Source organism: Montipora capricornis, chromosome 11, assembly GCF_036669925.1.
Source record: "Montipora capricornis isolate CH-2021 chromosome 11, ASM3666992v2, whole genome shotgun sequence".
Taxonomy (NCBI): domain Eukaryota; kingdom Metazoa; phylum Cnidaria; class Anthozoa; order Scleractinia; family Acroporidae; genus Montipora; species Montipora capricornis.
The window spans coordinates 4,085,787-4,099,422 of record NC_090893.1 but is presented as its reverse complement, the minus strand read 5'-3'; the positions used below and the strand labels follow the sequence as shown (position 1 = coordinate 4,099,422).

The 13,636-nt window shown below is 41.3% G+C and overlaps 2 protein-coding genes across 2 annotated transcripts in view; one reads left to right on the top strand and one right to left on the bottom strand.

Moving 5' to 3' along the window:
• LOC138023725 (DNA excision repair protein ERCC-6-like 2) overlaps positions 1-6,947 on the top strand; it is a 63,911-nt gene extending 56,964 nt beyond the window's left edge. The window contains exons 20-22 of the mRNA XM_068870764.1: positions 669-817; positions 2,144-2,274; positions 5,346-6,947. Of these exons, the coding sequence (XP_068726865.1) occupies positions 669-817; positions 2,144-2,274; positions 5,346-6,312 (1,247 nt within the window). The 3' untranslated portion in view covers positions 6,313-6,947. The remainder of the gene's footprint in view (positions 1-668; positions 818-2,143; positions 2,275-5,345) is intronic.
• A 1,630-nt stretch (positions 6,948-8,577) lies between these two features.
• On the bottom strand, positions 8,578-9,668 carry LOC138023019 (uncharacterized). The gene is made up of 2 exons (XM_068870055.1): positions 9,410-9,668; positions 8,578-9,094 (listed from the first exon to the last, which is right to left on the bottom strand). The coding sequence occupies exons 1-2, from the start codon at positions 9,666-9,668 to the stop codon at positions 8,685-8,687; spliced, it is 669 nt and encodes a 222-aa protein (XP_068726156.1). The 3' UTR covers positions 8,578-8,684.
• Positions 9,669-13,636: the final 3,968 nt, after the last annotated feature.

Here is a 13,636-nt window from a genome sequence, read left to right as displayed (position 1 = left end):
GTGCGGCACCATAGCATTGGTGGGAGGGGGGGGGGGGGGGGTGTTGAGTGGGTGAGTCGCACACATGGGCGAGGCTTATCGCAGGGTTACCCCGACTCATGATATCACCGGTACCCACTTATACACCAGGGTCGAGAGGGTGAAGGTATGGAGCAATCTTTTTTTGTCCAAGGAAACAAAACGGCGAAGCCACTGAGACCTTGAGCTCGTGACATTCAAGGGACCGGCATTGTGTAAATTGTAGATTCCAGGTTTTTCTGTTCTTCTTTTGTCATCGAGAGCTGGATTAACGCAGAAATGAGAACACTCGCTTTTCACCAATGTGTTCAGGGTTTTATTCCCGGACTCGGTGTCATATGTGAGTCATTTTGTTTCTTGTTCCCATGACCGCACGGACCGTGGGCACCAACCTACCAATAAGATGTCGTTCTTGAAATAACCACGAAAGATGACACAGAGCTAATAAGAGATGTCAAATAATTTTCATCGTAAGACGGTCTAATATGGGGATTTCCTCTCTTGCTTGCTTATCATATTCTCTTGTCCCCGATAAGTAGTGCAGTTACCAGACGTTATAAGCTAAACACTCTCATAAAGTGATCATTATAATTAGTCTCTTGAAAAAGAGATTTCTGTCATGTTTGATAACAAGGTTCCTTTTTTTGTAGAATCTTGCGGAGTACGCTATACACACGCAAATCGACACGTTGTTGGTCCGAGCGAAGCGGAAAACCACATGTCAAAAAAGGCTCTGCAAGATGTGTTTGAACTCAAGCAGTTTTCTCAGCAGCCTGCTAATTGTTTTCCAGCGCTGGAGGTATTGTAAAAGATTACTGAAATAAGGAACGAGTCGGAGTCGACCTTGTTCCTTGCTTAGGGCGTTGGATTTGCACGGGGTTTTGCTGGGTTCAAATCTCACTCTCACCATTGGTGGGAGGGGATTTGCCTTCTCTGGTCCCGAATTTAACTCTGTCTTGCTTTTTTAAATATTTAATATAAATCTTAAATATAGTGACACGAACGCACTCGAGAAATGAAACAGAGATCCGAATGTTTCCAAACAAGGCGATTCCGACTGAGTTCGTGGGCTCGATCCTCTAACCTCCAGATGAGTTGAGGTGGAGAATTTTTAGCATGGTAGATATGCATTTATTTTCATGTGAGATGTGATAGAGAAGGCCCGAGCTGCTGAGAGGGAGGTCCAAAGGCATCCTTCATAAAGCAGTTTTCAATTGAGTGTCGAAAGTAATTAGCGAATTGCTTTGGCTTTGCATTACTTCACTCAGTGATTGGTTCAAAGTTCTCGCGCCACATTTTCAACCAATCAGAAGTGAAACCAAAACCAATCGTGGCTCGCGCGTGCACATTTTCCCGCGCCTTGTGTCGGCTACGTGTAATTACTTTGAGTTTTGATTGGTTTACTGGATTGTCTCCGTCCTTTTTGATTGGCCCAAGTAATTACTTTGCTTTTGGTTTTACGACACTCGATTGAAACTCGCTCTATCCCCCAGAATTCGTTTGTTTGTTTTGAAATTTGGGGTACAATGCTTCGAAGATCAGCAACAGGTTTTTTTTAACATTTTTTTTCGTGCGTTTGTGATTACATAAAATAAACTTTAATAAAGCAGTTATTCCATTCACCCTTGTTGGATATGTATAGGAAATCGCGTGAGCGCGAGTGCAATTCGTGATTTATGTGAACGTGTAAAGTCTTGAAAGCACGGCTCATGTAATCTGAGAACTTTCGAAACATCACGAGTGACCAGCAATTACGAAGTGCACGAGCAAGTTCATACGATTTTTTATTTATTATATACAGTACTCAAGAAAATTAATCCATCGCTCTTTTTCCATAGTATCTTCCGTATTGCCTTCAAAACTTATTTATGCATTCGTCATTGACCAATCGGGAATGCGATATTCTGTTGAGTATATAATAAGAGATTGGTTTTTGCCAACGCGCGTTCATGCAATAATTGTGAAGTATAAGGCAATTGCTTCACATCGCAGTTTGTTTATCGTACAACAAAGAAGAAGGTTCAAAACTTTCAAAAAAACTTCTAGTTTCACGTGAAGACAACATAAAAACCAGACTGGTTTAAAATAACGAACACAATTTTATGTCAAATTCCATTTGCCACAGGCAAGCGATGAAAGTGATGACCTTGGTGAACCGAGTTCTCGGGTCACTGAATCCGCACCAGAAACAAAACCCAGAGATGAACTGGCAGAACTTGATCGGACAAGTACTTTGAATGTACCGTCACTTCAACGGTAAGATGCTTTGGTCGCAGTTCTGTTGTCCTTGAGATGTCATTGCATTGCCTCCCACTGAAGCTTTTTATGTTGATATTTGAAAGTCGTCACTGGTGAAGAAAGAGCGAATTCCTGTCGCTTTTGAGTGCTACTACTGATTCAAACAATTCTTCCTTTTTTACTATTTTACAATGAGCCGAATCGCATAACATGCGATTGGTGAAAGTTTACGCTTAACTTTCGGTCAGAAAACTGTTAATTTGTGGCGAAATTCTTTTTCACTGTTCAACTGTCCGTCATTTTTATGGTTGGCAATAGATACAGGTTTGGAAATAGTAAAAAAAAAAAGAAAATCCCCATGATCACAGTAAATAGCGGAAATTTTATTTTGAATGGGGAAAATTTGACATTTTCGACAAAACTGGAAATATGTCTTCATACCATTGATGGCTCAAACTAGACGAAACATTACTTTGGGATACCGGTACCGGGGGGGGGGGATACTTTCTTGTATACGCTATATATAGGTATGTGCCGCCCGACAGGGTAGGGTTTTTAAGGGTTTCAGTCCTTAAATAGGGTATTCTTTTTGGTATTTTTGGTGTCATGATTCTTAAGATATTCCTTAGATAGGGTCACTGAATTGCGGTATCCACCCCAACGCGCAAAACGAAAGAGATATAGTGTATTAAAACTGTACTACAAACCAGAATACACGTTTTCAAGTTAAACAAAGCGATTTTAAAGGGACGTTTCCAGAGGAGTTTTTTTGCAAGTCTCTGGTAGACTATATTCCTGATGACATTGGGGGTTGAAGGTGAATAATGCTGTGTTCATTATTTCACTTTTGTTCGATCTCGGGTTTCCCAATATTTTCGTCTTTTACTTTCTAGTTGTGTTTCGGATACGTAATTGTAAAGACAACATTATTATTGGCTTTGTTTCAGTTGTTAAAACAATATAGAGGTCAGAATTGACTAAAAGATAAACCATGGTGTTTGCGCGGGAGTTATGATGGCATATTATTAAACTAGGCTTGGTCTGATATTCTATTCTTGATGCTAAACGTCCGCGTACAGAGGGAAAGAAATAAAACGATTCATTTAACTGCCTTGATGATTGACGATAGTTTAACACCAACTAAGAATTGCGTGGTTGTCTGATAATGTACTTTGTCCCGATCAGTTTTTCCTCAGCGAACTGTTGAGTTGAGTCGATTGTTGTAGATTGTAGTGCAGAAGAATTAAATTGTGAGTATACAGGAAACGTGTCTCGTTGTGCGTTTTCGACAGAGTTATCTTTTTTTCCCTTAAATAGGGTGCCATTTTTAGTTTTTTGGCCGTAAAAAAGGTATCAAATCTTGATTTACTACCCTTAAATAATTAGGATCAGGGTTTGAGAATCTTGGCGGCACACACCTACCCCCCTCCCCCCCCCCCCCCGGTAGGGTACCGTGTTGTTTCCATAACGGCTATTACTTTCAAGGTAAGATAAATAGAAACTTGATATCCACAAGAAAAAAACACCACAGTTTGCATCGCGTCAACTTTTGAGCGTGGTTAAATATTAACTGCATGTATCCTTGTGAGATCTTTGGACTGGTACTTCCGTCATAGATCGTTTGAATGATAAGTCTGTTGTAGTGGGGCTTAGGTAGAGACTACGGCGACGACTAAATTGTTGAAGTTGCAATAGAAATGAAAACAATCCTCCCCTTTTCAAAGCGAGAAGATAGAACAGAAAGCTAAAGATTTCATCATTTTCAGATTAACAAATGTTCCCGTTTGGTACACTTGCATGGCATTGATAGCAATTCCTATGAAATCGTGAATGCATGCCCCTCTGAAATCATTCTGTAATTTGGCTATAAATGCCGTTAGTATATAGTGAAACAGTGGATGGAATTGAACGCGCTCTCTGATTGGCTACTTAAGGTAATTCCTTAGTATTGCATTGCGCATCCCTACTGCGCACGATTTTCGCGTCATCAGCACACGCACATGAGCGCGTGCGCATACAAAACGTAAGAGATTTCGCTCAAACTAAACCCGATAGCGAAATAAATGCTCCTTTTCTCTCAAACGAGCACGGTGACCCCCGATTTTTTTTTCAGGTATTTGCTAGGAACAGTCTAATAAAGAACATATCTGAAGAAGAAAAAAAGTTTGATAGTAGAACATGAATTTTTTTGGAAAACAGTTTCGTACTGGGTGTATTTTACCCAAGGCGAGGACTTCAAGCTAACCACCACCAAAAAGAGCACTATTCCCACAACCAGGAAATCAAAGTCGGCGTAAATGAAGCATTACTGCTTATTTAAATAAAAGAAGCTCTATTTTCAAAATAAAATTTTGTGTCTTTGAAGTAACCAAGACTTAATTCTGTATGAAGGTGATTCGAATTTTTTTAACACGAAAACAGTAAAAATACCCCATTTTACGAGCCTGCTGACGCGTAAACAAGCACGGTGACCCCATTTTTTTATTGCATTTTTTTAATGTTCTTATCATGAATGTTAATTATGCCAAGTTTCCAAAAAAGTTTGATAGTAGAACAATTTCAAGGGAGTTACCTTAAACTCCGAATATCCTTTGCTATTCAACCGTTCAGCTCGGTGACTAGTGGTGGATATTTACCTCGCCGCTCGGCAAATATCCACCACTAGCCACCTTTACGTCGCTGAATAGTTGTTGAATATAAGAAGAGTCGAGCACTTGAGTAGTCCAAAATTGTGAGGGCGTTTCCACATTGAAAAAAGAATATTAGAAAGATAGAATAACTTCCCACGCAGTGAAGCTTTCGAACTCGGCCCACGCCAGACGCCTGTCCCAACCATATATATCCCGAGTTGCAATGTGATGATGTTCTCTCGTTGACGCATGGATTGGTTGACTTTATGTCATTAATAACAACAAAGATAGAAGATTTTTATACTCCTATTTCGCTGCATGGACATGATCAGCTTTAAGATTTCACGCGTACTTTGATGAATTCGTTGTATAGTTCTGAGATTAAGTGGAACAAAGGTTGTTGTCTTCATTTTATTCGTAATGGAAAAACTTAGTTCCGTTTTATTTCCGACTTTTTAGGTCACTGAACACCGGAAGTAGTTGTGGTGTTGAAAACATAGGAAACTTCACAGTTCTAGTTGGGTCAACTCCCCGAGGAATTCGTCGGCGACATTTTCGGGAAATGTCGGATCAACTCGGATTTTCTTCGGAAAGAAATTTTGCCAAGGCTGTAGTTGAAAGTAACCGAAGTGAAAGACGACAGATGTTACAGCGGTTTTATGTAGCCAGAAATCGGGTTTTATGTAGTTTGTCCTGTTTTACTGCTCCAGAAGACAGGACTGAGGTGGATAAAGAGAGACAAGACTTTAAGCGTTCAAAACGATCGCTAAAGAGACCGCGAGTTTTGAAAAACAATGAAAGTCTTTTGAACTCCAAGAAAATTTTAAAAAAACATAGAAAGAATGCGAGATTTCTTGGGAACGATGCCGTTTGTGTAGAAAGTTATGAAAAACAATTGAGTCGACCATCAGTTGTCGACACTGGTCATTCTTTGGATAAAAAGCATCACAGTTCGACAGCTAATTTCCAGGACAAACAACAAGCAGAATTGACGAATAGAGTTCGTGGTACTGATGCGGCTAAAGAACCAGTTGAGGATCTGGAAAAAATGAAAGGGAATTATGCTTGTCGTAAAGACGGAAACTGCCCAATGAAGGACGATAAACACCAATTAAACCATAGAGACGAACGGCAACAAGAGGACGAAGAACATGATATAAAATATTCGGCCACCTACGGAGAATGTCAGCCTTTAGCTGATGTGGAAACTGGTACGGTTTTTTCGGCCTCTATATTGGACGAGTTTTTGCCATCTTCTTCTTATCGATGTGACGAAACAAACGAGAATGAGCCGCATAAAATTGCTGACAAGGGGCGAGTTCTTGGTGATGAGCGGAAAGCAGACGACCTGATTGAGACTGGTGCCGAGAATAAAGGAACTATCAATGGGATAAGGCACATCTCTGTTTTAGATGAATTCATTTAGCTGTTGAGAGACTCTCGTCAGTGGAGAATCATTTTGCCAACGCACAGCTTCAATACCCCTTGCAAAATAGTTGCCGGGGGTAAACAATCTGTCTAAACTAGACGATTTTCACTTTTCAAATTGAGTAAATTGCGAGATCCTGCATTCATGGCGCCGATCGTTTGTAATCGTGCTTAAAGAAATTATCCGTTTGAAAGGCCACGCAAAAAGATCACTCTGGAATATTCATTTTACATTTTAACCTTCTTATGATGTCTTTACTCACTTTTAAAATTGCGAGAGATTCTTTCTTAACTACGGCTTTAAAATTTGTTTAGAATGATCAGTCAGTCTGAAAAGCGAAAAATTGAAATCCGCGGAATGCTCATGTTGAAAAGACATCGAACTTTTATCATTTTTGTCATTTCGTTTTTTTTTTCTTTTTGGAATTACTGCATTTAGAAATTGCACCATTTTTCAAGTAATTCTTTAATTGAAGATTATAGTAATGAATTTACGAAGATTCCACAGCATTGGACTTTCTTTGGTTACACGCAAGTCATTGCGATAAGTGGTTTGCAGTGAACCTCTTGAGACGCAAGTAACAACGGCGACTTGGACAAAAGCTGGATAACGAATAAAAGGAGCTAATTAGAGTTTGCGAGAGCTGTTGATTGTTTGCTCCAAAAAGGTGGCCATGCTGAGAGTTGGAGTCCGAGAAAAAGTCTAATTTGCAGTCGGAGAAATTCAGCGATACTGTTGGGTGAAAATCAAACGTCGGAGTCATAAGATTCGTCGGAGGTATAGCGTAATCGTACCCATTGCAACACTACCGGGCATGCACAAATGTGATGTTTGCCATATTGCAGAATTCCATACAGTTCCTTTGGGCGGACGATCATCCTCATGAAACAATGGATATCAAATTCAGTGAAGTTTGGGAGCCTCTTAAGAGTGAGTATTTCGCATTGGTTTTATTTAAAGCCCCTTCCCCCCCCCCTTCCCCTACAAAAAACATGCTCCATTACGGGCCGGTAAAACTTGTCAATACGTCCGCAATATTTTGTTTCCTTCGACCGCCAACGTTTTCAATACTCTCGGTCCTTTAACATTATGCGTAAGAACTATTAATTACCAATACTAATTTTTTAAATAAAAATGCTATTCGATTCCCCTGCTTCTGCCTTTATGTGGGAAAATGTAATTTACTTTGTTACTTTACACTTCTTTCGCGACACTTAAGGTGGTATAAATACTCTGGTCGTTGATCTGATTGGTCAACCAAGTCGTGGTGTTATTGATCGTCTGTCAGTTAAGCCGGGTTGTTATTGGGTGTGAAGACTGTAAACAGTGATTGGTGCTTTTCGATCCGCCTTTTGTTAGTGAAATGTCCGTAGGTGTATTGTTCGTAAAATCAGTCGGTTTGTCTATTGTTTGTTGTTGATATCGTCAATAAGTCGTTTGCACCAATCACTTTTTTTAGTTCTTAGAAATTAAAAGTTCCAAATTTCTACGTCCCGCACGCAGTACAGTCAGTACAGGACTGATACGTATTTGTAGACCAGATAAATGTCATTCTTTGTCAACCGAGAATGTTCCCGGTACTTGTTATGATTTTGCCATGCTCCACACTAATGGAAATAAACTATTATATTTCCAGTTAATTCTTACATTATAATGTAAAACAATGGTAATTAATTATGAAAATTTCAGATAACCGTAGCGGGAAAAACTTAACCGTTAGCCGTAAAAGGGCCAAAAATTTAACCGTTAGGCGTAAAAATGCGCAAAATTTAACTGTGAGCCTAGTAAAATCCACTACCCCATTGAGACCCTCCGGTCGATGTCTGACAATTATATGCTCAAGGATTAGTGAAAAAAAACCAAACAAAGAAATCTTTTCGCAAATGAAAAATTTGTAGTCCACTCAGGCTGCTGTTTAATCAAAACTAACATATAAAAACAGGCTATTTTCAACGGTGACCACTCGTGCTACATACGCAAGGATAAATTACACGGAGAAGACCGGGCTTTAAAACGTGATATTGAATTCAAGAGGGCAAGTAAACTCACCGCCATCTCTTCGGACTATGCCTTAAAACAAGTTAGCCTTTCCTTTCGGTTGCCGACTTGACTGCCACATGAGGCATGAGGCATTAGGCAGATTGTAAAATATTATCACCCAATAAGGCTTACATGAGTATTTTGCAGTTTTCACAGGTTCTTCTCCAGCTAACTAAATTAGGAACAAGAAAATTTAAACGGATAGAAAGATAAGTTTACATTAGATGAGTATTTCGCAATTTCCACACGATACGAAGATAAGTATTGGTGCCCAGTCCTTAAAGTTCATCCCACGGTAGTTTACTATACGGTGGGTGGACGTTCCAACTCTATATGGAAATATGAGCCGAGGAGGACTGGCCCGGCTCACCTTTGGTGCCATTTACTCCTTTTGGCCCCTGAGGTCCCGCGGGACCAGGCTGACCCGGTAGACCCAGATCCCCTTTAATACCACGTTGTCCCGGTGGACCCGTTCTTCCTCTATTTCCAGGAGGTCCCTTTGGCCCAGGTCCCCCTGGGGGACCTGGGGGACCTCGTCTCCCTCGGCTTCCTTTACTCCCTTTGTTGCCTTTTCGTTGCCCCACACTGCGGAGCGTCTCATCTTTTGCACAAATTTGGTTTTGCAGGTCTCGAAGCTCTTCTTTCACCAGTAGCTTTACTTGAGAAACTGTTGGGTAATTTTCCTGCTGTGATAAGTAAGGTGACGCTCGTATTTCTCTTGACCGGGTGTTGTTATTACCTTAGAAAAATGAAAATAACATATATACGAGAAGGAAAGAGGAAAACCCGACAAATCTCATTAAATTCCGACCAACCTTTCATCGAAGTCACGAAAGAGCAGTGTTCTTCCCGTTTGAGCCTTACAGTACTTTGTGACTTAGTATATTTAAATGGTCGCATGAATCAGATTTGACTGAGCTACAATGGCAAAACCAGCTTTTCGTGAAGAAAGCAAAAAATAAACAAAGGATGTCTTCTTATGTCAATAATGGACAGAGTGGTGTTGAATTGTAACTAAAACACTTTGCATATTCATGAAACAATAACATTCTACCTCTCGTCTTCATTGGGTGTCCTTCTGCATGGCTGCCTTTATCATTTTGCCATTCTTTGTAATTCTGCTGCACTTTTCGTAGGATTTTTGTCTCAAGCTGATCACAGGAGGTCACTGAGTGTGATATCAGTCGATGGTGTTCTTGTATTCTGAGTTCCACATGAATTATAGCGATACAACAGACAACAGACAACAACAAAGCAGACACAGAACACAAGCTACCGAGTCTGTTGTTCCGTTTATCTCCTTGATGTTTCATGGCTGTTGAAACTGCTGCTTCAAACGTCTGACCTTTTTTACGTACTCAGGAAGACGTTCGCTACAGTGAAATAATCGCATAGGACTGTTTCAGCCGTTTGGGTGCTCTGTGATAAGATAACATAAGATAATCAAGATAATCAAGTGTTTGCACAATACGGTCCGAGCCAGAGGCTCATGTTAAAAGCTCTCGACAACCTAGTAGAATACAAAACAAGATAAAGTACGAGTTATGCATATACAAATGTAGGAATACCTAACCATTAAGTACGTCATAATATTAAGAAATTTTTAAGAAACTGCTGAAAAGCAAAAAAATAGATAAAATTATGTACAATTCATGCACTGACACCCTGTGAACTTAACATTCTTGAGATGAGCACAAAATTGTATATACAATATACGTTGCTATGCAACGGATTAACCAATCATTGACAGGTAATCAAGCCCTCTCTTGATTACCAAAAATGCCCTCGATTAAGAAAAAATGCCCTCTGTCTCAGGCAATCAGCGCTCAGTAATTTTGCCCTTTATTGATAAACATTGGTTATTAAAAGCAAACCACGTAATCCAAAATCTTGGAGGGCACTGTGATGCGTTGTTTGGATTACCGAAGATCGACGTTGCATTGGCTCAATGGATTTCTTCTTAGGGCGCGCAAAACACATACAAAGAAAGGCATACGTTTTTGGCGGTAGACCCACACTAAAAGATGTCGAGCGTGAGCTTCGAAAGGGGTCGTTCCGCGAACTGAATGAAACGGAAATGTACTCAAATGTAACTGGACGCAACTATTGAAAGCGATACAAGTCAAAATACTAATTCTTTAATAAGCAGCGGGTACTTTATTGAGACAAAGTAAAAACATTGGCAGAGCCAACAAATGGCCTCACGCTTGTACCATTTTCACCGACAGAGGAACAGTAGGCGCGCAGGAACACTGAGCACAGAGGAACAGTCGGCGCAGAGGAACAGAGAGACAGTGGGAACAGAGCGGAACAGTAGGCACGGAGGAACTGTAAGCACAGAGGAACAGTGGGGACAGAGTAACTGTAGGCACAGAAGACACAACGGAACAGTGGGGACAGAGGAACAGTAGGCGCGCAGGAACACTGAGCACAGAGGAACAGTCGGCGCAGAGGAACAGAGAGACAGTGGGAACAGAGCGGAACAGTAGGCACAGAGGAACTGTAAGCACAGAGGAACAGTGGGGACAGAGTAACTGTAGGCACAGAAGACACAACGGAACAATGGGGACAGAGGAACAGTAGGCGCAGAAGGTGCAAAGGAACAGTGGGGATAGAGGAACAGTGGGCTCAGAGGAACAGAGAGACAGTGGGAACAGAGCGGAACAGTAGGCACGGAGGAACTGTAAGCACAGCGGAATAGTGGGGACAGAGTAACTGTAGGCACAGAAGACACAACGGAACAGTGGGGACAGAGGAACAGTAGGCGCGCAGGAACACTGAGCACAGAGGAACAGTCGGCGCAGAGGAACAGAGAGACAGTGGGAACAGAGCGGAACAGTAGGCACAGAGGAACTGTAAGCACAGAGGAACAGTGGGGACAGAGTAACTGTTGGCACAGAAGACACAACGGAACAATGGGGACAGAGGAACAGTAGGCGCAGAAGGTGCAAAGGAACAGTGGGGACAGAGGAACAGTCGGCTCAGAGGAACAGAGAGACAGTGGGAACAGAGCGGAACAGTAGGCACAGAGGAACTGTAGGCACAGAGGAACAGTGGGGACAGAGTAACTGTAGGCACAGAAGACACAACGGAACAGTGGGGAGAGAGGAACAGTAGGCGCGCAGGAACACTGAGCACAGAGGAACAGTCGGCTCAGAGGAACAGAGAGACAGTGGGAACAGAGTGGAACAGTAGGCACAGAGGAACAGTGGGGACAGTAACTGTAGGCACAGAAGACACAACGGAACAGTGGGGACAGAGGAACAGTAGGCGCGCAGGAACACTGAGCACAGAGGAACAGTCGGCGCAGAGGAACAGAGCGGAACAGTAGGCACAGAGGAACAGTGGGGACGAGGCATGCAGGAACAGTGGGCGCAGAGGGACAGAGGAACAGTGGGCACAGAGGGAGAGTATGCACGGTATATACCGGATCAAAGAAGCAAAAATGAACCAGAAGACTAAAGAACAGCAGTTTTACAGGTTAATTTACCTTGATTTGGGAACCTGGCTGCAAGCTTCTGTTCTAATCTTCTGTGTAACGAGCAATTCAGTGCTCAGACATTTAGATGGAACAATGACTATGGGTACGAGAATCAGACCACTCGTCTTAATAGACCATATTCGTATTCTCAGTATTGGACTGGAACTAGCTTGCAATGGATGCTAATGCGGGGGAATATATTAAAAAGTATTTGCATTTGAAAAGATTCCCCCGCATTAGCCTCCATTGCAAGCTAGTTCCAGCCCAATACCGATAATACGAATATGGTCTATTCCTCCATTTGTGCATTGCTTTGGCATCCTTTTCCTTTTGGGTTACAGAACTATTTTTAAAGGGGACCAACACCCATTGTATCTTTTCGTTTTTCTTTTCATCGCTTGAATATGACAAGGATTCAAAGTTGCTTTTGTGGCATGAATCTCAAGCCATTGAGGTGACAAATTCCAACACGTACTCGGAGCCATTAATTCAATGGGTGTCAGTGATAAAGAGGTCAGTGCGGCGTGTCAATAATATCGACTTCCAACATAAAACAGGTGGAAAAGGAAAACAAATCCTGTTTTTTTGCAACAATTGTCGAACGATAATTGGCACTTTTATTCAACGAGGACGAGCCTGCGAGCAGGCTCTCAGTGGTTCGAGGTACATGAAGAGCCTGTGTTGTCAGCTGCGGTTTCACAGTTAGTGGCCACGACTTTCTATTGCACTTAACACAACGATTGCTCTTTCATAAATTTAGATTTTTAAAGACTAAAATCAGTGAGCTTTCAACCTGGTTTGAGTCACCTTAAATCGTGATGTGGGCGGAACATTCTTCTACTTTGACAGATCACGTGTCGCCGCGTTAAGGGCTTTTGTACTGCTATACCCTCTCGATAATTTAAAGTACGTTTTATAAAGGATTTATCCGAGCAATAAATAATATCACAAACAGCGGGATCGGTAATCACAATTCGAAGTACCTACCTCCAAGTAGAAATTTGTTTAGTAGTTTCCTTCCTCATTGGTCGAAAAAAATACTTTTTAGGCCATGATTTTTGAAAAACCATAATTTTTTAAGCCATTTTTTAAGCCAATATCAATGTCGTGATTACTGAGCCGTTTTGACATTCGTTGCTTTGTGTCTTTCAAATTGTAAAAGTAGTTCATCGACTTACAGTTGTGATTTGGCGTTTCTTTTGGGTTAGTGACTCATTTACTTCTCTTCTCTGCCTCATTCAAAACTGGCGTTTTCAAAGAACTCAACTGGATATAACTTAAACTTGTAAGTGTTAATAATGATCTTAGAAGTAACTTACTAAAATTTGCACAAGTTTCTTATTAAATGAATGGCTCTAATGATTTATTTGTTGCATCAAAGATGGAATTGTTTTACCTATTACAGGTTAGTTAGATAAACAGCTGGGCAGATGAGCTCTTTGTGCTTGACGTGTGGGTCTCTCTGTATGTGTGTACGGTACGTTTTTTCGACCGGGTTTTGGCGTCCTATACCTCTTACTTAATAGGAAGACGTGGTCACTGACTGTAAAACTCCATCTGACAACACCTTTTCGCCTTTGTTTAGCCTGCGCATTCGAACAGTCGAGCATGCTCTTCATGTACCTGGAACCACTGGGAGCCAGGCTCGTCTTCGGAGAATAAATCTGTCAATAACCGTTTGACAATTGTTGCAAAAAAGAAATAGGAATTTTTTTTCTTTCTTCCACTCTTTTCACATTGGAAGTCGGTATTGTTGACACAAACGAGTCACCTCTGTACTGGTACCCAATGAATTAATTG